The 25,969-nt window shown below is 32.0% G+C and overlaps 2 protein-coding genes across 5 annotated transcripts in view; both read left to right on the forward strand.

Moving 5' to 3' along the window:
* The window catches only part of LOC121121198 (uncharacterized), a 222,716-nt gene that overhangs the window by 180,517 nt on the left and 16,230 nt on the right, over window positions 1-25,969 (forward strand). Inside the window, exon 1 of one of the 4 annotated variants that reach the window (XM_071890151.1) lies at window positions 19,450-19,855. The exons of 2 other annotated variants lie outside the window; for them this stretch is intronic. The gene's annotated coding sequence lies outside the window, so the exon portion shown is untranslated. Of the gene's footprint in view, window positions 1-19,449; window positions 19,856-25,969 lie in introns of those variants that run through there. One more of the 4 variants, XR_011781245.1, reaches the window with a different exon arrangement.
* On the forward strand, window positions 12,566-14,833 carry t (C45 family peptidase tan). Its single transcript, XM_040716070.2, has one exon. It carries the CDS (start codon window positions 13,471-13,473, stop codon window positions 14,650-14,652), a length of 1,182 nt encoding a protein of 393 aa, XP_040572004.1. The 5' UTR covers window positions 12,566-13,470; the 3' UTR covers window positions 14,653-14,833.

Raw genomic sequence — 25,969 nt, forward strand, 5'->3', positions numbered from 1 at the left:
CTATTTATATGATTAATTATATTACGGTGTTGATAATTTTATGGGGTACGCCCGAACAGATCGAATAATTAATAAAGGTGTTTTTAACAAGTTATTTAGAAGTAAATGTATATTTTATGGTAGATGTGTTTTCGTGGAAAAAAAAACCCTTTAAAAGTTTTATAGTAAATATTAAAATTGATTTCATTACAGCTTTCATTTAAAATAAAATATGTAAATTCAAGGAACTATGGCACAATTACTTGGAGCACTGGAAAGGGCTCTTTTTACTTTAAAAGTTCTAGGTAGGACTGTATTGGTCCTTAATATCGGATTTAAAATCGGTCTGATCTAACATTCAATCCTCATAATATCAATCCTTGAGAAACGCCCCAAATTTTAAAAGTTATTTTACCAAGCATCGGTTTTACTAATATTATTGAACAGTATCTTAGTTTAACATTTGAATTAGTTAAGTAAAACATTAAGTATATTTCATGCATGAGAATATAATGTCATTACATAATTTACACTTAATTAAAGTATTTATTATTTTGATAAACATTTGCGAAGATTCATTGATGATGACGTAACTGTTTGATATCTATGACGCCTTGACTTATCAAAGATTGTCTTAAGGGACGGATTTTACGTCTGATTTACATATGAAAAAAATTGAAAAATTAACAGAAAAAAATCTTTGAACGATCTTTATTTTCTCCCTCCAATATTACTGTTCTCCGAAGACATATGTTACCGTTGGACCAAAGCTAAAACCAAGTGAGGAAACGACAACCACGCGATTTTTGTACAAATGTAATTGTCTAAAAGTCTACTCATTTTGTGCACTAAAGGGACTGAGGGTATCATGAATTACTTTATTACTAATTACTTATGGTGTAAAACGTGTATATTTTTTAGCTCACCCGTTTTTTTGGAATTGGTAATAGAAAAATAAATTTTATTTTCCTTAGCTGTTGTCATTATTATTTAACCTCTAATAAGTCAACTTCCTTTTCCACTACATTCAAAACCTAATTGAACGTTCGTCTGTGCTCATAAAAGACGGAGAGAAACCTTGAAGATATATTGCGGACTTATAACTGTAAGTCCTGGTTGGAATAAGGGTAAAATTGACGATCGATATTGGAGTAATTCTTGCCAATGTCCCTACTTATTTCCTTCTCCCCCTTCTCCCTTGTCATAGATGATCTAATGAAACGTCATCCCAGTCAAGTTACTCTCCTCCAAAACAATCTTAATTGTCAGGGTTACCATGTTGATTTTTTTATATACCTATTTTAACATGGCCAAAATACATATGATTTTCATCACTACTCATTACACATTAGCGACTAATTCATAAGGTGAATTCTGACACATAGAAAAAATGTATACGTCACGAGAACTAAATTACGCCATCTGAGCTACCTCAAAATGAACAAACGAGCGTTTCGTCGAAAAAAAAATGAACAGGAAAAATGAACGAAAATTAATTAACAAATATGTACCTGAAAGGAAAAAATCTTTCTCCACTCAGATTAGTATGTAAGTGTCAAACGTAGACAGTTGCCAATTTTGAACCTATTCAATACTTAAGATTCAATTCTTAAGCCAAATTTAAAAAATTATTGGAATATTGTATAAAAAAATTAAGATTTATTACTTGTTATATCCCTTGTGTTAGAAATGTGCATGATTTTTTTCCTAGTTACTTAATTTCTAAAATCATTTATTCAATATATTTCATTAATAACTGATAAGTATATTTTTATTGGGCCAAAAGGATAATTAAATAAGAGGACTAAAATTTTGAAAAATGAACACTCAAAATTGAGCAATTTATATTGAGAGAGAAATAATTTTTTTCAGTTTTAAACAAACAAAAAGATTTACAAATAGTATATTAAGCAAATCGGAAGTTGGCGATAACTTCAGAAGTCTTGTTCGCTGGAGGCATTTCATCATCATCACCACCACTGATATTACGTCTAACCTTTTTGCATAAATGGAAGACCAATTTTGCACAAATATACTTCTCATTTGTTGCAAGCTTCAATGGGGATTAAACAACAGTCAATTTTGTGCCAAATTTATCCTTCCTCTAATTGATTGTTATTGGAATTTAATGAAAAATAGTTTTTGAAGGTGGATTTTCGCTCAAAAAATATCATCAAAGCTATTGTGTAATCTAGCTAGAATCCAAATTTGCTCTATTTATTTCATACCAGTTAAGACAAATGAGCAATTTGCACACAAAACAGGACAAAATGAGCAATTTCCCCCAAATATGTCAAAATGAGTAATATTTTGAGATTTTGAGTAATTACTCACAAATCCTAAGTCTACTCATAAGTAATATAATAAAATGTAAATTCTACATTTTATGACTCATGCATTTATTCATAAATTCTTCCTTTTTATCAGAGAACTTTAGGTTAAGAAACTTTTCAGTCTCTTAATTTATTTATTTTTGATTTGACAATGAATATTTAATACCCAGTGTCCATTTTTTTTGCCCAATTCAAGTATCATTTTCTCGGTTTGTACTAGAAAACTCAGGTTTGATTTCTTGTGTAACTAATTGGGTATGCTTTAATATATAGAAATATGAATTAATTTCAATAACTCAACCATCATTAATTATTGAATTAGTAAATGTTCCAATTTCAATGGCCACTCGTTAAGATAAATTTCCAAATTCCGTCAGGGTTGAATATCTTACAAAATTATGGGGCTTATAAAGGAGCTTGGGACTCGTACACCCGACTCTCAATTTTGTCCCTAGACTCGACTCGGGTTCTAAGTTTAAAAGACTCGAAACTTAACTAAAACACAAAGGTTCTTTGTAATTTCATATCAAACATTGGATTTAGAATCTACTTATAATATATAATATTTTTATGATTAAATATGGATGCAAATCTGCTTGGGTGTGGCTTCATATGTACCCCTTTGATGAATGAGATGACTCCAATGATAATTGTTAACTTAATTGAGTGAAACATTCAACCCTTATTGGAGTGACATTACATAAATTTATATAATATTGTGATAACACGTTTACTCCATTGTAGTCAAATAAGCAATAAAAATACATTATTAAAGGCAAAGACGGAGTATGCAAGAGAGCTGGGGGCAGGTCCCCTGACTCTCAAGATTTATTATGTATACAGTCATCCCCTAAACTAACAGTCACCTGATTTAAGAGTGGCACCACACCAAGAGGCTGTAGGGATCATACATTCATTACGTCCAGTTTAGAGAGGGGGGACTTCCGACTAAAAGATTTTTAGGATGAGGGGGAGTAATGTTTTTTATTTTTATTTTTTTATTGGACTAGTTATTTTTTTCTATCTTAATGCTATATACTATGCCCTTTGTCTAAATACATTTTTAAGCTATTTATTGATGCAAAAATACTTTTATTGTCTTCCTAAGTATACTGAAAATTCATCCATTAACGGAGTTTATTACTGGATTTACAACGTGATTTTTATATAACATATTCTCAAAAACCACTTTATTCGTGGACTTAAGCTTTAATGCTTCCCCCTGTATAATCAACTTTTAAAATATTGATTCCTTATCATAGAGGTTATTTAATATTTAAACAATACATATATTATGTATAAATGGATTTTAACTGATAGAAGGGGTCATGTAAAGCATCAAATTTCCAAAAACGAACGTATTCCTTGAGGACGTCTACACCATTAAACTTTACACTCATACAAATAAATAATATATGTAATTCATTATTGAATAGTTTCATTTTGTATATATGGGGGTAGCTGTATGTACAGAGGATCATGTTATCACGACGTCAGAGAGATGCGTTTTTTCCTTTTATCTTCCAGCTTCACAGTATCTGTAGCTAGTAGCTGTTCCTGTATGTATCCAACTTTCCCCCTCCCTACTGTTACTACATACTGACATAACTTAAATACTGCATCAGCATACAGTCGTACGTGTGGCTGGAGGAAGAAGGAAAGAAGGGATGCCCGTAAAAGACATTTGAACGCCCTCTTCCTTATATTTTTTTATTACTGAGATATCCCTTGTCTCTCTGTGTTAGCAGCATACAGTACTAACAATAGGCTAATAACAACTACTAAAAACCCCTAAATCCTCAGTGATAAGTACGCCATGTACGAGCAGGCTGTGCTTGTAGTTTAATTACGAACAGTCATACTCATTAAATATAAGGACGTAATTAATGTGCTGTTTTTAATATGACGAATAGCTTAATATGTGGTTCTTGCAGTGACTTCCATACCTTTTATGTGGAATGAAGAATTATTTGTTCTATGAACACATATATTAATGTTTTTCGAGTGAGAGAAGTGATCGCTGATAATTATACATGTACTATTAAGACATTCTAAACTGACGACTTGTGTTGCACAAGAATTTGATTCAAGTAATTGAAAGGAAAGCGGTGCATTACATACATTGTTTTTTTGTTTCCTTCAAGTGACTTTGAACTTTTGCCAGAGTGAGATCCATATCCAAAGATTGACAATTTGCGTTCTACCAAAATAAATATTAATATATAATGGATCTTTACACTTTTTTGTACCTTTTAATGTTGAGAATTAGTTTGTCCTTTGGACTTGATCACGCATATAAAAAACTTCGTTTTGAAGAGTTTTGTCATGGAGAGAAAACCGTTGTCACGCTTGGGAATCGTGCTGGGATTTTTAGTCTCAATGTATCACATTTGTCGAATGATTTTTCTTGTCATTTAGAGCTGGAAGTGACAAAAGGCTTTGGTTTCCATGTCTACATTCAAGAAATGGATTTTCAAGGCTCTGAGCATTCCAGTGGAGGTGGTTGTAATCAGGATTACCTACAGTTTGCACGAGATGTACTATTTTTTACGACTCATAGTAGTCCAAAGTACTGTGGTGTCCGTCCAAAGTTAAATTATACTCTTTATCCTTATCTACTGTCGACTAAGAGTGGAGGCTCAGATCTAGCTCGAATGTATATTGAAAAAAAGGATTCCGAAATGGATATTTGGGTTAAGTTGTCGTCCGAACACTCGCGTGGACCACGTAATCTGACTCTCGTTGTTACACCCTTCAAAAAGAAATGCCCAAGGTCCGATTCCTATTATCGAATGTGTTCTCATTCCACACATTGTATTCATAAAGACTATTTTTGCGATGAATATGTGAATTGTGCATGGCCTGGAGGTGATTTAGCCACGGATGAGATTTTTTGCAGGCAAGGAATCTACATTGGTGGCTCTAAGGATCCCTATTCTTCCATTGGAGGAGATTTTACTGATTATTACAACATTCCTCTTATAATCGTTGTTATTATAATGGTACTAGCCGCTCTTGTGGCTTTTGCGGTTGGATTGAGAATTTTCTATCGTAGATTTCGAAAGTCTGATGAAATAAATAATGAGGTCGTGAATGATCGACATCGTGTTGAGGAATTAACAGAGCTTTACGATGGAGGATCCCCTACTCCTCCGCCAAGAACTCGATTAACGAATATGCCTTCAGCTCCTCCGTCCTATGAGGATGTTGTTTCGAATCAGGTTTTGATGCGAAATGATCAAGTCGTGTATGATCCGCCTCCCATATACACTCCTACATAATTGGCCTTATTTGAATGTTTGATTGATTCCTTCCTCTAAACTAATTCATTTGTTAGTTTCCTCATCATCTGTTCAAACCCAATTGCTATTCATTCAGATCCTCATATAAATACAATCATAATTTTGTACACTTTCATATTTTATCAATTAATTATAAATAATTTAAAAAAAGAACGATCAATACATCACAAACTTTAATTCATTACATACATATTGTACTAGTAATTCATGTAACAAAATCAGTTGCTCAAAACTCAACGTACAAAATATAATTATTTGCTATGTATTTAACCATATTTCAAAATCCTTGTCTCAAAATCAGATTATTCGTATCTTGATAGACATACATCATTTCGAAAATCACCGTACAAGACTCAATTTACAACAAAATTATGTTGACATTATTTATTTTTTCAAAAAATCAAAACAATCCTTTTATCTATCACCCATCATCGTTTTCAAATATCAAACTGTACTATATCTCTCGATGGATTTGATATTAATTTATATTATATTATTTTTAGCATGTCCTTTAAATTGGTCAACTGGATTGATATTTATTACTGACTAGTCTGAACATGAAGAAACAAAAATGATATTATCTATTTTTTTATCAAAGGTCTTGTTATTATTTATTGTAAGAAGTTTCATCATATTATTTTTATTTTTTTTAAGTGCCAATTTATCTTTTATAATATTTAGACATATATATTTATATATTCTTACTATGGGTAAAAAAGTCATATATTTCAATGTTGAAAGATATTCTTAATACTCTTATTTAATAAGACATCCTATTTTCATCATATATATGTAGATTGTACAGTAAATTTCAAAATATATATTTTTTTATCCCTCTATAATGCACTACATAGTCTTATTTCTAAGTATATGGCATCTAATCAATAGATTTAGTGACGGATATAGATCTATACAGCCTATATTAATGTTCAGCCTGATTATTAATATATAATGAGTGGAATATGTAATTAACAATTGATCTTACTTATTAAAATAATTTGTTGAGATGTACATGGGAATCAACAGAATCTTATTTTTTTTGTCTTAAATGATGACGAAATTGTACTCTGTTTTTGTGTGGCAATGTAAATATATAAACTTTCCACTTAATAGCCAAAACATCGCCATGGAGTCATTAACAGAAGATTTCAAGCCTATCAAGTTTAATAGAAATACAATTAATCTTGAAGCCTATTACATTTTCAGAGCCAGAACGCAGGTGAGGTGTTGTGATGGTTTTGGTGGACAAAGATCTGAATGTTAGCAATATTAAGATCTCAAAGATGAGAGAGATCAAGAGGGGAAGGGCAACATGACTGTCTCCTACCACACCTACTAAATTACTCAAATTTGGCATCAAGAACACTGCCACGACTAGATGGCCTCCCACCTACCTTATTGAATTCCAACTCTTGTAAACACAAGTGTACACCATTATTCATTAATCAGAGTATCATACTATTCAAGAAATCCTGAACGCCCTCCCGCTCATGTACTAATTTTGTAAGGGCTGTTTTGCTCATTTTTTCAAGCAACGAGCGTTCTCCTGCTCAATTAAAAAGGAGCAATGCTCATTTTTTTTGCTAGTATGAGAGTATTTTAATTTGACGTCTCTTTTATGATTACAATTAAATTCCTGAAATTTAAGTATTTTATTTATTTCAAAAATGCATGCAAGTCAGATAATATTAAGTGCTAATGGCTAGTGGTTCCCAAATGGTGTGTCTTGAGGCAAGTTTAAGTGTGCCGTACGATTTGTGAAAACCATACAATAATTGCAATAGCTTATAATAAATACAAATAGTTGTTTCAATTAAAACAAGTGTGTAAATAAATTTTTATTTTGCTTTTAATGTGCCTTGGGTACATAAAGTTTGGGAACCCCTGTCTTAGGCGACATGTTATTAAGAGTTTTCATGCGTTATCATCCAGTTAACCCTGCTAATTAGTTTTGAGCAGGGTCCTCAAGTTTTTGAACCTATTCTTGCATGAGATTTTGAGATCTTATGTCAATTTAGTGCGTAAAAATGGAGTAAAATCATTTTTCAGTCGGAAAAATTCGTTTACAAAAAATAAAGATTTATTTTCCAACGTAATGTCCACACACGAGGAGCTGGCGTTGACTCTGAAGGAGCTGGTGTCTGAGTCTTCTTAGAGTGGCCAGCTACCTGAGATGCAAACTCGTCAACTGAAAACAGCAGAGAGCCACATATACATCATAGAAATAAAGATTCTTGCTTATCTTGGGACACAACTTCTAAGAATCTTTAAAATTATTTTTTAACTCACAAATTTTTTGATATTATGTCATACTAGATTGAAACGGAAAAAGTAATACATTAACTTATATAAATGAGCAAAAATTTGAGTGATTTTATCAGTCTTCTAAAATATCGAGGACACTCTCGCTCGTTATTCAAATCAATGAGTGCGCTCCCGCTCTCACTCAATAATTTTGAGCCGCTCACTAATGCTTTGTGATTAATAGACAGAAAAATACTACAACTGAAAAAATTATTTGTTGGGCCCAAGTTCCCTCCCTTGTGATTACAGGTCAACATATATGATGATACATAAAAAAATGGCCCCTCTATGATCAATGGTTGTTTCATAATTGGTAGGATCACCATATTTTGATCTTCAAAAAATAAGACTTATGGTCAGAATTAAGATCATTGTCGGTTTTAGGAAGAGGTTTTTTAAAAAATATTATGTTGGTAGTTTCCCTTATTTTATCTTGAAACCTTTCCTCCAAAAAGTAACAGGAGAAAAGGCCAGAAATTAGAATTGGTAAATAGTCAATTCTCCGAACTGTCAATCAAAATATTTCTTTCTCTACAGTTTTTAACCATTCAATTTCCTTTGTATTTATGATATGGAAGCAGGACTTAAAAAAATATTTTGACAACCATCGGTTTTTATGTATAAAACGATTATATTATTCTTATACGAGCGATTGTTATTAAATTGGATTAACGTATATTTAGGTGTCCAGCTTTACGACTCTCCCCTGAGAACAAAAAGTTTGGCATTCCTCTTTCTTCGGTTAAATCAGAATTTAGAGGGAGGCTGGAAAGTGAATTGGAATGGAAAAATGCGAAGAAAAAAAAGGTAGATTTGACTATGTATTAAAAGTAGGAACCCTATATCATATTATTCATTTAAATGGATACTTAATGTTACGTTCTATTCCTGTTCAAATAAAATAAAAATGTTCCAACAAAATGGTAAGAAAATAAATTTTAATGAAGTCCTACCAGAGCGTTCATTTACTGCTTAGATAGATTGGGTCTCAATTTTCTGATATAAACCTGCAAAAAGAAACTTTTAGATTCTATACTTGTGGTGGGTTTCAATTTTGTAATGTAAGACTACAAAAAGAAACCTTTTAGATTCCATACCTTTGGGCTGTATTGTATCTAACATTACTCCAGAGTTTTGTCAAGATTTTCTGTTCGTTGAAATGCATAAGTGTATTTATCAAATTACTACAAAGATAACATAGAGGGAAAATTGGGGGGGGCTGAGGGGATATTGTACAAATGAATTGATGACAATAATCGAATATATCTATGAGCTCCAAAACTGATCTCAGTTTTTCTCTGAGTCATCTGAATTCTGAAATATCCGGTATTATAGTAGTAATTTGGGACTATATCGTTCAGTCATATTTTACCCTTAAAACCAGGCTTGTGAACGGAATGCAAAATTGATCGGCGTTCCATGAAATGTGCATTCAATGAACGGAACGGATTTTTTTTTTTTGAACGATGAACGCTAAAAATGAGATTTTTACGTTCCGTTCTAATAAATCATAGTAATTTCGGAAGTGGTCCACGGGATAGGTATCCTAGAAACCATGCAAATTCAGGGGCAATTCTTGAAATTTTGGAGAGACCTAAAGCCTCCACCCCTGCAAACGCCCCGGATATTAATATTCATGTAAATGTGAACAAGCCACTCGAAAAAGTACATAACTATTATTTATGTCTCTTTTACGCAGAAATAATATTGATTAATTTGTACTCAATGAAACCCATTATCCCGCTCTTTGTTTTTTATTTTTAGCTGTTATTTTTTGTGTGGATTTTAAGTACCTCACATTGAGTGGATATTTGAGTTCCATAATATGTTTCACGATATATTCAAAGGTTCAAACATTCATATTAATAAAATGACAGACAATATTTCAAAGAGATATTACTGTCATAGGCATTGAATTCAAATTTCTGGGATAAATTGGAATACCCAAGATTGTGAACTGTAGTTTCAAAAATCCATTTTTTCTAATTAACTTAATTTGCCCCAATATTGTCTTAGAAATATAATTTATTAATTTCCCAATTCTATGAATGTGTGGGAAACTTTGGTTACTTTAAATACAATTAGCAATCCCTTAAAAGGATAAAAATCATTTGTTCGTTGAAATGAACTATAATTTGCTGGAAAATTTATTAAATGTACAATTTAGAGAAAAATTATTCTAGCTTCGTTTTGGGTTGACGTGCTACAAATATGCAATTTTATTACATTGATTCAGTATTATTAAGAGTTGGTCATAAGTTATATATAATAAATTTTAATAATTAATTATGACTTAATGCATCTATATTTATATATGGGATGAAGAGGAGATCGATATGAATCACAACGGACTATTCAACTTCTGTGAAATTAAATGATTGTTATTTTTAGTCTGCTATTTGTCTTTTGAACTTTAGTTTGATTAATTTTTTTATGATTCCCATCGACATTTCGGTGAACGAAAAAGAAAAATTGAATGGAACGCTTTGTACTTAAAACAATCACCAAATTAAAATTAGGATTAATAAAAATTATGTAAAAGTGTTTTTTTATGATTAAAAAGTGAGTTTATTAATTTTGTATCTTGTTTTAAACTTGATATATTTCCATTTTTAGTCTGAGAAATGATGAAAAACGAGAATCTTCTTGAAGCCTGTATAACTTATTCATAATACATAGTTATGAGGAATATCATAGCTTATATTATAGAAAAATATTGTACCTACTAGCAAATAGTCAACATTATCATCATATTTTTCCCGATTTCAATACCAATTTCATAAACAGAACTCTCTAGCTTATGTAAAAAAAAAGAAGAGAAAATAACACTTGAACGTGATCGAAAATTTCCATTCACATAGTTCAGGTATTTGTGCGTCTCCAAGACCACCATCTACGCCATCAGCAAGTCTTAAAAGTTGGAAAGGAAGAATGGCTCTATCAGAAAGGCCCAACTGGATTTGGAGGAGTTAAACAAAATAGCCCAGGGCAATCCCCTCAAGTCCATGAGGGCCAATTAAAGAGATCTCGGGAATTAACTCCAGAATATCCACAGAGATATCAAAGAAGTGGGTGTAAAAGCCTTGGGAGGGTGGAGAGGCCACTTTTGACACCAGCAATGTAAGAAACCCATATATTACGTTGCTATCATTCTTTGAATGAGTTTTTTTAAACTCTTTTCTATAATTTTGCCTCTCCTACACTCCTGATGCCAACCATGTCGACTACACCTTTTTGGTGAATGTCGATGGGAAGGCCTCCAGTGTCTGAGTCCTCAAAGTCACTGTCAGCCAGCACTGGAACACATGACAAAGTACTATATCTGCAGTGAAGGCCTGGTCTTCTGCTGCCGTCTGGAAGGGCGGCTACATTTAGGATTAAGAGAGCTCAGACACACATCTATTTATATTATTAATTTTGTTGAAATTTAAAATTCGAAGTGTTCAGATTTTAATGAACTACTCGGTATTATATTCATTTATTCCCTATAAATTATCGAATATATCCTGCAATGGAGTAGGTACAATGTTCTATACACGTTTTAATAGCTCATATTTTTTTATTATCGAGGTGACATTTTAAAAAAATTTTAAATGACTTTTTTTTGTTTTAAATTTGATACTTTTTGATAAAACTTTTGAAATATCCCAAGTTTTGGCAGAATGTTAGGCTTTTTTTTATTTTTTATCTTATTTTTTGGATGGCGTTTCTGTTTATATAAGACTTTTTTGGAATCGATTGTAAAATATATAAAAAATTGGCAACAATCTCTCTAGGTTACATAGAAAATTAATGATTAAGATTATGAAAAGAAAATTAATACAATTCTGGCGTTTCCAACGTTTTCTTTGATGTTTTTATCATATAGTTGTAAATAATATGACCAATTTAAAGAATGTTACGGAGATGAGCAGCTTAGCTGTCATTACGTTTCATTAAATTAGCAGCCAGCAGCTATGAGATGAAGAAAATAATAACGTATCCAACTCTAGCAAAGATGGCACTTGATGAGATTCGATCTGAAAATATAAATAAATGATATTTAAACGTCGTTTTTGTTTTTGAATGCTTAAAATTAATTTCCCTTTAAATTTTTTAAATCAAAATATGTAACATTTATTCCTATAAAATGCAATAAATGGTTGTTTTTTGTAGAAATAATGATGAAATCATGCCCCAAAATGTCGATCTATACACCAAAAAAAAAAACTCACTACGTAATAAATACGAACCAAAGACAAAATAAGTAATAAAATCAGTATAATAAGAGAAGCAAAAATTAAAAACACGACAACAGTTCGAATAGAAAAATTACTAATCACTTCTCTGTTAGTAATTATTATTAGACATAATGAATTTTTCTTACTACAAAAGACTCATGGATGAACGAATATGTAGAATATGGGACAAAAGTATAGTTCCATTATTATTCTAACAGAAAGCAAACATTTAATGTATTTTATATTAATAAATATTGCATACATTGATTTAAAATTTCAAATGGAACATCATTTTCAAACAAAAATTGAAAAAAAATGAAATAAATCTTATTAATTTATATAATAAGGCGAAATATCCTTGAGGCTAAATGGCTTAAAGGAAAAATGTCCGAAGGCAAAATTGCTGAACGCCAGGAAGGATGAATGCTGGATTTACCCCAATGTCGATACTCAATTCTACTCTGAGTCGAACAAAGATAACTGATAAATCCCCCAACCAATCATCAGTGTTACCCGTTCGTCTGTCATTCACAAATGATGGCTTTGTACTTAGATGTTCTCTCTTTTTAAAAATCCATCAATTTTTAATTAAAAGAAAAAAATTTCAAAAAATCTACAGCCATTCACAAAAAACTAAAATTTTTTTGAAAAATTTCAAAATATTAAATTTTTAAGAAAATAATTTCAAAAATCCAGTTATTTTCAAAAAATTGATTTTTTAGAAAAAAATTTAAACTCAACAGCTGTTGACAAAAAATAACCTTTTGTGAAAAAAAAAAAAAAAAAAAAATTTTTTTGGAGAAAAATTTCAAAAATCCATAGTTATTTAAAAAAAATTTAATTTTTTGGAAAAAAAATAAAATTTTAAATATTAATTTTTTGAAAAAAAATAAAATTCCATGTATTAAATTTAAAAAAAAAATCAAATATTAAATTTTCTAAGAAAAAGGGAAAATTCCTTAATTTGGAGGAGGGGCTACAGGACCTCCAGCCAACCCCCTGTGGACGCTCCTGTAGATATATTATAGAATTTAAGTATGTTTTTAATATTTTATAGAGAGAGGGAATTTACCGAATCGTCTTTAGCATTTTCTGATGAAGACATGTAGAACAACGTGTCTTAAATATATAGTCCCTCAGTTTTATGGTTTCATTAAATGGAGGGCAGTGAGTGGCTTCCTTCACTCTCTTAATCTCTTCCCTTCCTCTTCTTCACATACTAATAAGATTTAGCACAATATTGGCTTCTTGTTTGCAAGAAAACATTTTCATTCCAAAAAGTGTTCTTCATTAGATCAAGCATACAACATATTTGCATACCTTCTCATCAACATGTCAGAGGAATTACGTCGGCGTACATGTATTCCAATCCTTTATACCCGAGGAACTCACTATGAAGTCGGTTATGATATCGGACATACCTTTCGAAACCTAATAGAGTCTAGTTTGTCGAATAATGTTCATTTAAACACTATCTTGGTCCACAAGTATGAATCTGAAAAGGTCCGACATGCCTACGAAGATATCTTGGAGTATTTGGAACACGACTATCCACAATTCATTGACGAATTGAAAGGTATGTCAGCTGGTTCCAAAGTACCTTTTTTCAAGCTATTCCTCCTTCACATCGATGATATCATTTCGGTTATGTGTGAAAAGGAAGCAGCCGGAGGTCTTATTGGCTCTACAAGCATTTGCTGTGACCAAGAAAACAAAGTTATACTGGGACACTCCATCGATTATTTCCCTGATGCAATCAATCACACATATATGGTATCTGCTCATATAATGGAGGCAAAGGCTCGTGGAAAATGGGGATGTGCTGAAGAAAAATTTACAGCAATGTGTCTTCCGGGAATGCTTCCGGGTTTTTACATGAGTTACAATCATCATGGTTTTGTCTATACAGTCAACACTATATCAAGTGATGATCCCCCTGCTAAAAAAGTTTTTAGTCTACGAACCCCCAGGCATTTTTTGTGTAGAGCTCTTCTCACTTGCAGATCCATGTTTGATGCAACTGAAATTTTACAAGATGAAGGTCATGGGATATCAGATGGTCTCTCAGTCAACATGATTTTTTGTAGACAGGAAGGTTCTCCACTATTTCACAATGCGGAAGTGGCGCCACCTCCTTCAACCAAAATAGGAAATGAGGCCAATGAGTCCATCATGAGTGTTCTGACACTCAGCTCTGGAGAATATTTGACACATTGTAATAAATTCCTACGCTTATCAGCTCCACAGAGCGATCAATTACCTCTTTGGAGTTCGAATCATAGGCATGAAGTATTGAAAACTCTACCAAGAGTGGAGTCTGTATCTAACGTTGTTGCTATATTGGGAGACCAAACGGATGTGATGTATTCGTTTTTCCGTGATGGAGGAGGAAGAGATGATGCGCGGACTGTTATTGTTGGGATTATGAATTTACAAAAGAAGACTTGGTCTATTTATACGAGAAATCCCAAGACATCCATTCCTGTCATCGTACTGCCAATCATTCTCAAGTAGAAATTAGTATATCTCAACGAACATCATTGATATGTAATTTGTGATACTAAGATTAATTAATGGCAGCCCCACTATAAATATTAATATTTTCACCGATCCTTATTTCAATACGTCAATTTAATTTCATTGTTAAACTACAACAAATTTTAAAATAAATGCTGATCAGTCTCTCTTGACTCAATTCATATTCTTATTTTATTGTAATATAATGTGTGCATAACCGAGATCTGAACAGATGTTAGTACAACAATGTTTGATCATATATCTCAAGAGCAATAACAGATAGAAACTTGGTATTTTATTCAATAAATCATCATATAATTAAGTTATAAATTATTCAATATGAGTCCCATTAGCTGTCATATCAGCCTCCCCACAGGTCCTAAAGATAAAGTAAGTCTCCTTGATGTAGGTCTCATCCATTTTGGTTATCGACACTCCTATCAGAGGTTCGACAGGCATCCCTTTTCACAATACTCCATATGCTGTAATCCAATGATTAATGATGATGGGGACCGCATGGATGCAGCTCAAAAATCACATAAATAGAACTCAATCCAAACTTTGGACTATAAGCCTTCTAGTTAAGCCAGATGTCTCAAATCTATCCCTAACTGCATACACAGTGGTATAGGGACAAATTTGAGACATCAGGCTCAACTAGAAGGATTATAGACCAAAGTTTGGCTTGAGTTCAATTTATGTGATTTTTGGCCTGGTTTATTAACCCGCGCAGAACAAAGACAGGATGTTGTTTCGTGTAGATTGTTCTATGAGTTAAATCGAAAGAAAATATTAAAAAGTTACTCGCAAATTTTCTCGATAAAATCATAAAACCTCGAAATAAATTTCAAACTTGTTACTCTACTCCTTACTCTCCATTCTTAACTTTTTATGCTTGTTCAATTTCGGTGACGCACACTGCTCTAAAAAAATGGCCAAGCAATTTTTGGTTTCTTTTTTGTACTTAATTATACAGCAATCATAGGAATGTTTTTTTTGGTTTTTTTACCTTTTTCTCAAGGACTTACTTTCTTAACAAGAGTGAGTAGTTAAGTATTAAGTAACTATATACCTAAATGAGAAAAAAGATGTGATGATATACTTTTGTTGAAATAATCAAATGAGATGAATTAGTTTAGTTATTTGGTATGATAAATTGAGTATATAAATATATATATTTATTTTTTGTTAAAATATACGTCACAATGTTATCTTTATAGTATCTAGAAACCTTTCCTACAAAAAAGTACAGAAAAAAGGGCCCAAAATCAGTTGGTGCGTAGTAGTGTTGTTTGGTATACCTGGAGCTGTAGAAAATATGATCTGCCGGTATGTTAAAAAAGAAACTTTAAATCGACATGGTAATACTGACAAATTAAAGAATGTTTTGGAGGGGAGCAGTAACAGTTGATTCCTTCAGTGCATTATTTAGCTACTACGTTGGCAGGATTGGTCAATTGGGCGATCGAAGCTTAAGAACGTTGGCTACAGGATTTATTTCACCGAAGTTATTTTCCAGGACTAAAAAGGCCAAGACCACAACTTGGGGGGAGGGCTAGTTCAGTTAGGTCAAGTTCTACCTAAAATATACAGGAATTTATAATTGATTTATCCTGTCATCCAGAAAAAGTTCAGTCATTTCTAATAGTAAAATCTATGAATACATTATAATGGGAACAGATATATCTAATTCTTTTCTGTTTGACATAATATCTCCTTCCTGAGCGGTTTCCCAAGGAATTTTATGGAAAGCTTCTACGACGTATGATTCGGCTTCTAATTTGGACATTATTCGTCAGTTTTCAAATAAGAAGGCGTTCTTTGGACCTTTTTATAGCCCAATTAGTCTCAAAATTGAGCCTCTTTCCAAAGAAATTTCTACTATCCATAATATTTTTACAATAAAAGAGTCAAGGGTTAAGTCTTGAAAATTTTATTACCACCTGTTAGAGAAGTTAAATTTATAAATCCCCTATAACTTGGCATTTAAAGATGTGACTTCAGACTCCCTTAGAACATAATGCAAAGAAAAATTGTCAAATATAAATTGATTTTTTTGACCTGCCACAAGCAAAAATGGGAAAATGTAATAATGGAGTACCTCACTTTTGTCAAAGAGAATAGGAAATTCACGGCTCAGTTCCAAATTTCGACGGGCTGTATTGACTTCCACTCTTCCTGTAAGAACTGTGGAAATAATTTTAACAGTCATCCACGCATTTGCTAGATGCCCAGCATTATCTGGTCTTCGATATTTCTTCGATTTGAACATTGATCTAATTTGAGTGACTACATTCCTCAGTACTCGTTTGCCTACTTTTTTTTTTTTTAATACCCAAAGGGAAGGAAAAGGTTACCCAAAAACTAGAGTTGTCTGCCTTGCTCTATTTAGGGCTAAAGCATACATAACTCACTTCTGAGTTTCAATAAGCTTTCACACTCTGAGGAAAATTTTCATTGCATCTGCAGCAAGATACGCAGCCTTTTCCTTAAGGATCCCTCGTTACGAGGATAGAGAATGGAAATAGGCTGAAAACATTGTTCGATTTTTCCGGCAATGATCATGTAAGTTCTACTCAACCCGAAATTGTTTAGTAAGTAGATACCTGCTGATGAAACAAGGACTTTTAATTACTAGTGGTAAATGAAATAAATATTATGCCACGACATTAGTAAGTTATACTTAAATTCCGTTTCAAAAAGGATAGGAATACAATTTCTTTTTGATTACTTGTCGCTAATATATTGTATATTGCCCATTTTATTATTTCTATGAATAAATTTTGGCTATCCATAAAAATGAATAGCTACGCTTTAAAAATAAAATATTATTTATCAACATTGTAATAAAGTGTAGAATAAAATACTATGTAGGAGTTTTATACAATGAAATATATATGTATATGTAATTCATTTTAAATTTTACGAGACAATAAAAGTTAAGGAGTACTTAAAAAATACATTGCAATTGGTATAATTGACTTATTTGACAAAGTACCAACATATTAGGGGCCTGTTTTCTGTTTCTTTTTAGAGGAAAGATTGCATAATAAATATAGGTAATGACTTGTTTTGTTTATTTCAAGAAAATATTCTTGAGAAGGAGTGGGATTGATGCAAGGTTAATAGAAATACAAGGTTAGACCATCATGTAATCGGACTTACTATAATTTTCAATCTGATGTATTTTTCCGACTGCTAAGCATGACAGGCAGATTTGGACAAAACCCCCACCCAATCATAGTCTATGATGTCAACATTGTTTGAATTTTCAATTTAATGTATCACACCGACTGCTCGGCAAGATAGGTAGATTTTAACAAAACAAGCAACCATTCATCTAATATGACGTCAATATTGAAAGAGTGGTGGAAGTCAAACATGAGTCGTACACACGTTATGGTATAACCTTGTATTTCTATTAGCCATGAGATTCGTGCATATTTCCTTCCTGCTGATACAATAAAACGTCATGACAGCTAAGCTGGCTTCCTCCGAAATTCGTTAAATTCTCAGGATGACCACATTCATTTTCCGTTGCTTTTATTTTTACATACTGGAACGGCAATTTCATACACCCCTCTGTAACACTAGAATTGTAATGAAAAATCTAACTTAAAAAATTAGAAAAGGAGAAACAATTGTTGGGTGTGCTCTTTCTTCTTCTTCCCCCATTATTTAATAAGTCGTCGGGCTGTTAACTTCTTTCTCTAAAGTAAGCATTCTTGCCTATCCTTGAAATCAATTCTTTTAAAAATGCATAATAAAATAAGTACATATGGATGATATAAATACAATGATAATCCTGTACTAATGGTATTTTAAATGTTGAAGATTCTCCTCATTATAGCAATAATTCATTTTCTCTTCATAAAATCATATAACAAACAGCAAGGGTCTTAATTCAGTAGTACCATATGGCTCAGTCCCTTTTATTCCCGCTCTTTTTTTTTAGAAACATATCAACTCTAGGTATAACGTATGGATTTAGGAGAGTTCACTGAAGGGCTTACGCACTCATTTACCAGGCATGAGTTACCCTTTTTTTATTAATTTTATTGCACTTTAATTATTTTTTTTTTCTTTAATTGTAAAGTTACTACATAAGGATAATAATCAGTGTGATAAAAAGAAAAGGATTTGAGTGAACCCACCTTAATGCAACACAATATGTATAGTATTGCAAAATCATTTGATAATAAGGTTAAAAATATATAAAAAGGAACGGAAGTTTTTATATTGAATATCACACAACCTTTTAACAATTAACCTCTTAATTGCTTTAATATCTTATCTACTCATTATAATTTATTATAATGATTGAATTGGACAATAGAAGCTCAAAAAAAATATAGAAGGAGTGAATGGCCATTTTTGTATTATATATGTATATATATATTTTTTTAATTGTATAGGCCCCTTAATTTTAATTACCAAGAGGAGAAGGAGATTTAAAAAGGTCGGCCATTTTGTCAAGAGATAAGATCCTAGAGGAGACGCAATTCCCTGGAAAAAAAAGTTGACTATAGATGGTTTTTGTGTTGTTGTTTTATTTTTTGCAAAAGGCATGCTCTTTGCTGATAAAGCTGCCGATAATGTTACGCGACTTTCAGCAAGGGTTTTTTTCGAGGGTGTCTAAAAAATAAAATAAAAGCCCTTTCTCCTCCTAATTTAGTAGTAAAGCATGTATTTTGCTTATGACTTTATATACTTATATAAAGTAGGGCTCGAACAGCGTGCTCGGGAAACTTTCTCTCACTTTTAGTATAGGGATAAGTCGGATAATATTTACTTACATTTCTTTATCCAAACTCATATCGTTATAAAAAAGCAGTGGAAGAGAAGAGGGAGAGACTATAATAAAATATCCTGAAATGTTCATTTAATGAAATAGAATAAAAGAAAGTTCGTCAAAAGAGAAGGGGGGAGAAAATAATGGAAGAACTAACGAGAAAAGCAGCTCTATCACGAATAATAGTAGGGAACCATCATCCTAAAGCAGCAAAAAATAAGGGAACACTCACGCAAAGAAAAAACAACCTGTCGTCCTCAGTCAGTATTTTAGTGAAAGGCAGGCAGAGAAGACTACAAGTGCCAGGGTTGTGTGTGAGTGACTATACTTACATATTTCATGATGAATTTACTAGATGAATGTGCTGAGCCTCTTATGGATTTACGCTCCATCCTTATAATCGATCTCGTAAGTAACAAAACACAGGATATATGTTTATTTGTGCAAGCCAATGAGAGAGTATGTGTTTAATGTCTAACCAATCAGAGATAATCACTCTAACTTAGAATGAATACACAGAAATAGGAATAGGATTAAAATTAATCTGTTTCCAATACAAATACAAAGGATATTTTTGTATAACTAACCTCCATTCTGACGTCATCGTGTTCTTTCCATTCACTCCCAGAAGAATGAAAGTCCTAGTAATAGCCAGGAAACAAGGGTTTATCAGTCAACATAATCTCTTTAATATTTTGATTACGGGAAAGGGATTTTTTTTTAGTGTTTTTGTTGTTAGATTTAATACTATATAAATTTTTGGAGGTTTATTCCTCTTCACAGGGCCTTGTTGACTTGAGTCCGCAAAAATAATATCCCCGCCGCAATAAAATTATGGGCAGTTCCTCTTTTTTAAATACGTTTTTCTTTATTTTAATACTACCAAGCCCGTGACCACAGGGAGAGGGTATAGAGGGTTGATACACACCCCATAATACTAAAATAGTGTAGTCAAATTTGTCAAAAATGATGTTCACAATTTGAAATTAACAATATTTAATATTGCGATATTAAAACAATCTGGAACAAATATCAACAAAAAGAGACAGTCCCAATTTATTTTTTAACTTCATGCATAAAAATACAGCCCAATATTTCATAGACATATGTTTGAAAATTTTGAGCTTATTATTCAACCTTGTGGTATGAATTAAGGTACCCAAGAGTTTTAGTATGAGTTTAGAGCATTTATTTGATTGAAGAGACTCATATTGGCCCATATCAGAATAATCTTTATCAAAAATCAACAAAAGAAGAAAATCCCAATTGTTTTATTGGCATACTTGAGTCAACTTATCATTCAAATTTCTGGTACGAGGTAAGATAACCAAGGACTATAGCTATAGTTTACAACCTTTATTTGATATAAAAACCTGATATTTGTCCCAATATACCTCGTTCAATTATAAAAGCAATCTATTTTTCATTATTTCTTTTGTGATGATCAATTTTAGATAATTCCAATACAATTTCTTATATAATCAAAGGGTTAATAAGAACCATAATAGAAATAGAAACTTGTTGAAGAATCCAATTATTAGTATCATCTTTACAACTTAGTTTTTTGTTGATGGGCCACCATTATTCAAATTTGTCTTTTCCATTCTAACAAAAAGTCATTTCTTGAAATTTGTCTTTTAAAAATAAAAGGTAAAAAAAAACCTTCTTTCAAAATTGTCAAAGTTTTGTCAAAAAGACCATCACCCCTCGAAAGAAAAGTTCTAGCAACGGCCTTGAAACGACAGCACCACTTATACAAGTCCATTATTTTTTTGGGTGCTATAACAGATATACTATAATAAAAGTTTAATATTTGTTTTGAGAGATATGGTCTAGAGGAGTTTGATATCATTTGATATTTATTTTTTATCCAGTTGTATGAATGAAAAAGGTTTATATATTATATATTTGTAGTACATTTAGAAAAGAAACTTATTTTGTTCATAACTATTTAGGAGATATTGGACAATAAATTTCTACTATAAATATCCGAAAAATCCTATTTTGTTTATTTATACTCATATATATTCCTTCTCAATATGTTGTGGCCCGTCAACACAAAAGCAACCTGGAATGATTTTTATCAAAATTGAGTGGTGATTAAGTTTGTACTCCTACTTTGTACGAATAATCGTCAATTTATATCAACAAATTACTCCTATCAACCCTTAAAAAAGTGTTACAAATTTCACTAAAAGTAACCAAAGTTGATATTCACAATAAAGCAATGATATATTGAACAATTACATTTGAAAAGTATCATATTGGGGTTGATTTAAGTCTCTTAAATCAAATCAAGTATCTAAAATATAGCTAAAATTCTTGGGTAACTCATGCCTAAATAACGCGGGGATAAAACTGTAAATAACTTATGGAAACATCCTTACACATAGTCGATATTGTTCTTCGGGATATAATATAGATATTTGAAAGGCCATATCAAAGCCATATATATTGGATTTTAACTTGGCTGGTCTACCACTCAAGGGTTGTTTATTGAGGTCTTCGACATACCACAGCCGTTTTTGGATGTTAAACACAGTACTCCTGGACACAGAAATGAGATGGCCGGCTCGAAGTCAAGTTGCCAATTCATTTTTTTTCTCTTTGATGATATTAAATGACTTGCTTTTCTTTAGCATTTGGCAGCTAGTGTACTGAATTTTCCAAAAATGTGCGAAATTTAACTATCAGAATAGTAGACACCTTATAAAATCAGTACAAAGATGTATGAACAGGTCGGTAGTGGGTATTTCATTAATCAAATGAGCTACTATAAACCAGGGATGTTCAACACCCGGTCTGTGTGTCGTATTACGCCCGCTTAATGTTTAAGTGCAGTCCACTATTCATACTCACTTCAAGTAGTATTTTTTGGAAAAATTGACATAAAATCACTCCAAATAAAGTAATTTTAGAAAAATTATCGCTATTTAAAAAGAGAGAGACCAATTTTTTGAAGGATTTCTTATCTAATTTCACATATTTACTAATTGATCTTTTTTGAGGCAGTTTTGTCTTGAAAAATTTTGATTTGGCTTTTTTTATACTTGGCCTCAATTTTTAAATAAATATGTATTTAATAGTTTTGTTTTTTGAAGCTACGAAAGTTTAATATAAAAGGCTCTATAACCAATTAAATATTTCATTTAGCAATGTGGCCCATTATATTAAAAGGTTGTACATCCCTGTTCTAAACTATGGCCGCTTTTATGGGCATCTCAAAACTATTGGACCACAAAATGGACGAAAATAATGGAGTACATAAATATATAAATTTCTAATTTTCTTGATGTTTGTTCAAGATTGCCTATATTTGTTGAAGCACCACATACAATCTTAAATAAAAATCAAGAAAGGGAGACAATCCCAATTTATTTTTTTACTTCGTACATACACAAGTCAATATTTGATTCAATTATAGGCATATTATTCAAATTTGAGGTATGATGTAGGATACCAAAAAAAATTAGCAGTAATTTAAAACCTTTATTTGATATAAATAACTTATATAAGGCCATTTTTCTCATTTTCATCCATAAAAACGATCCATTTATCATTCTTAAATTATGCCAATCAACTTTGGGTACTTTAAGTGCAATTTGCAAAACACACAAAGGATTTATAAGAATAATTTGTTCAGAGAAAATGGTACACTATATAAGTTTTCTCCCACGTCATACTTTACATTTCTATTTCGAAATGAGAGACAGCGAGAGCAAAAAGTCGAAATTCCTATATTGCAACCTCTTAATCATAAGGAAATAACTTGGCTAAAAGAATATATTATTTGAGTAGGAGGATAATTAGCACTTTGGAAGATCATGCAAGTTGATGGAAAGTCTCATGAAAGGGCTAATCATAGCTAATGTTACACATTTTATTTTTTCAAGAGTAAACTTTTAAGGAGAGGTTTCTTAGGACATTGATTTTACAAAATCATCTAAAAAAAGTGCTTAGAACAACTTTTATTCAATATATGATCCCTCAGCTCTAATAATTGCTTCAATACGATACATAAATCCCTTACAGACCTTGACTATGTAGTCAGACTCGAGCTTGGCCCACTCTTTCTTGATGGAAGCCTCTTGAGACTGGACACTCATGTTCTCCAGACGCATTTAGATAGAGTAGTCCAAGGGTTTCGCGTCTGGAGCGGAGGGGGACTACATGTTGAGGTCCCAAGAGTACGGAAATTGGTCTCTCAGGAAGGTTGTATTTTAGCGACTGGATGACACAGAGCTCCGTCTTGAGTGAAAACAAAGTTGTCTCTAAAATTTTCTGTGGCCCAAGGTAGCACTTTTTATCCAGAATTTCAATGTATGCATCTGCATTGTCACGCGCCTTCCTCTCCACAAAAATTGGAGGGTAGACTTCGCTTGTACTGTCCACTATATTTTTTGTTCTGAAGATGTGTCTCACAGAAGCTGAGACATTGTCTGAATGTTCGGATTGTGATGTAGGGGTTATTTTGTTTATTCACGGTAACATCAACGGTGAATTTTTTTTAATCAGAAAAAAGCAAAACTTTGTCCAAATTTTGGTTGGCCTTGAGAAAATTTAGAATCTTCTTTACTATTTCTAAATGTCTCAGCTTGCTCTGTTCTAAAATAAGATGTCTTGTTGTCCTCCTCCGTGATTTTACACCAATGCCATTTCGGATTGAGTGTAATAAAATGTGTACCACTAGATAAGATCAACACTGTATATGAACGAAATTGTTATGTGTCTGTTATGGAGTATTCGGAGGGGAGAAGGGGTTTGGTGTCAATCAGTAGACCGAGGGATGATGTCATTATGTAAGGTAGTATGACTATATTTTGTATCTTGACCTCATTCTTCAGTCCTTGGACGGAATTTCTCATAGAAATATACGATAATTTATCGAATAATAGTCAACTTGTAGAAAAATGTTACTAGCTTGCTTGTCTGTTGAGGGGCCACATATATCATCAATATTAATATGAATGAATGACTCTTAAATGAAATTTGATTTTCTAAGCTACAACGTACGTTTTTGTTTATCTTAACACATTTCGGAATATATGTTTGAATCAAGTCAAAAAGAATAAATTGGTATTTCTTCATTTTCTTAATTTTATATTAAGAATGTTTTTATATTGACGCATCATTATGTATTATATAGTATAACAAAGTAGAGAAAAGAAGAAGCTCCCATTATCTTTTTTTCTTCTTTTTCAAAAACACAAAAAGAAAAGCCAACCATTATCCTTCTAATTTGTAGAAACCTCCTTGGGAACTCTCAAAACAAACATGATGTACCACAATATTAATCAATGTTTGTTTATTTTCCCTATCAATAAATCTATATAATATATTTGTACATTAGAGTGGGTCAAATTCGAGAAATCAATCATAGACGGGAAATGGGTAGTACCATAAACGACTATTCAACCAGTAATTACTTAAACTAATTTGATGCTCTCTCATCACGAATGATAGGAGAGTAATATCAGGTTGATAAACTTGTTCGAGTTTGAAACGACATCAAAACTCACACGCTAAAAAGTGCTTGAAATTTACAATCAAATAAACATGCTCCCACTTTTCTTTTCTTTTTTAATATGACGTACTGAGAGTACACACGTTTATTGCTAAACCTTATCTAAAGTGGCATTTATTATTTTACTAGCGGCAGTAGTACATGGCACTGCCCGAAGTTGTTAGGCGATGACAAACATGCAAGTTTTGCTTTAATAATATACTCACACGTTGCTACTCACTCAATACTTAGGCACAAGAAAAAATAATGATTTACAATGTTTATATATAAATCAGGGAGCATTATACCTAGTGCACGCGGTGATGTGTTTTCATAATTTAAAGGGCTCTTAATCCATGTTACTTTTTAAATACTTTTTCACGACAATTAGCAAGATTTCTTTGTACAAGCACAGATGTTTCGCTCAATTCAGTCAAGTTGTGTCAACTCACTAAATAATTAAATTGTATCTCATGGCATGAAATGTTCTAATTTTCTTAAATAAACATCATTTTAGATTGAAAGGAAGCCAGAGTTGATTTTAATAAATAAAAATACTCATGAATGTAGTGTAATTTTAATCATATTGATATAATATTGTTTTTCTGTATAATATAAGCTTAAAATGCATAGGCTCGTTACAAAAAATGAGTCCTTCACTCATACTTTATACATCTTTATACAATATAGAGTTTTGAAAAACGGTTTTGAGTGAAAATGGATACATATCATGTGTGGCCCCACAAAAATACTTTTGCCCAAAGATAAGCTACAAATTATCGATGACATAAGGCTGTTTTGCTGAGTTTTTAGAGCTAAGCCCCCTCACGTTCTCAGCCAAATAATGTAAGCTAGTATCGTCCTTGATCATCAATATACTGTTGGATGAGTCCTAGGACTGATTTGTTAATCTGTATTTTTTAGAACGCCTTCTTCACCTTTAGACTTTTTTTTTTATCGGTCCTACTTTTTTCTACACTTCAACTATACTATGAACTGATTAGTCAGTTCACGGCCCT

The sequence above is a fragment of the Lepeophtheirus salmonis genome, chromosome 7 (genome assembly GCF_016086655.4).
Source record: "Lepeophtheirus salmonis chromosome 7, UVic_Lsal_1.4, whole genome shotgun sequence".
Taxonomy (NCBI): domain Eukaryota; kingdom Metazoa; phylum Arthropoda; class Copepoda; order Siphonostomatoida; family Caligidae; genus Lepeophtheirus; species Lepeophtheirus salmonis.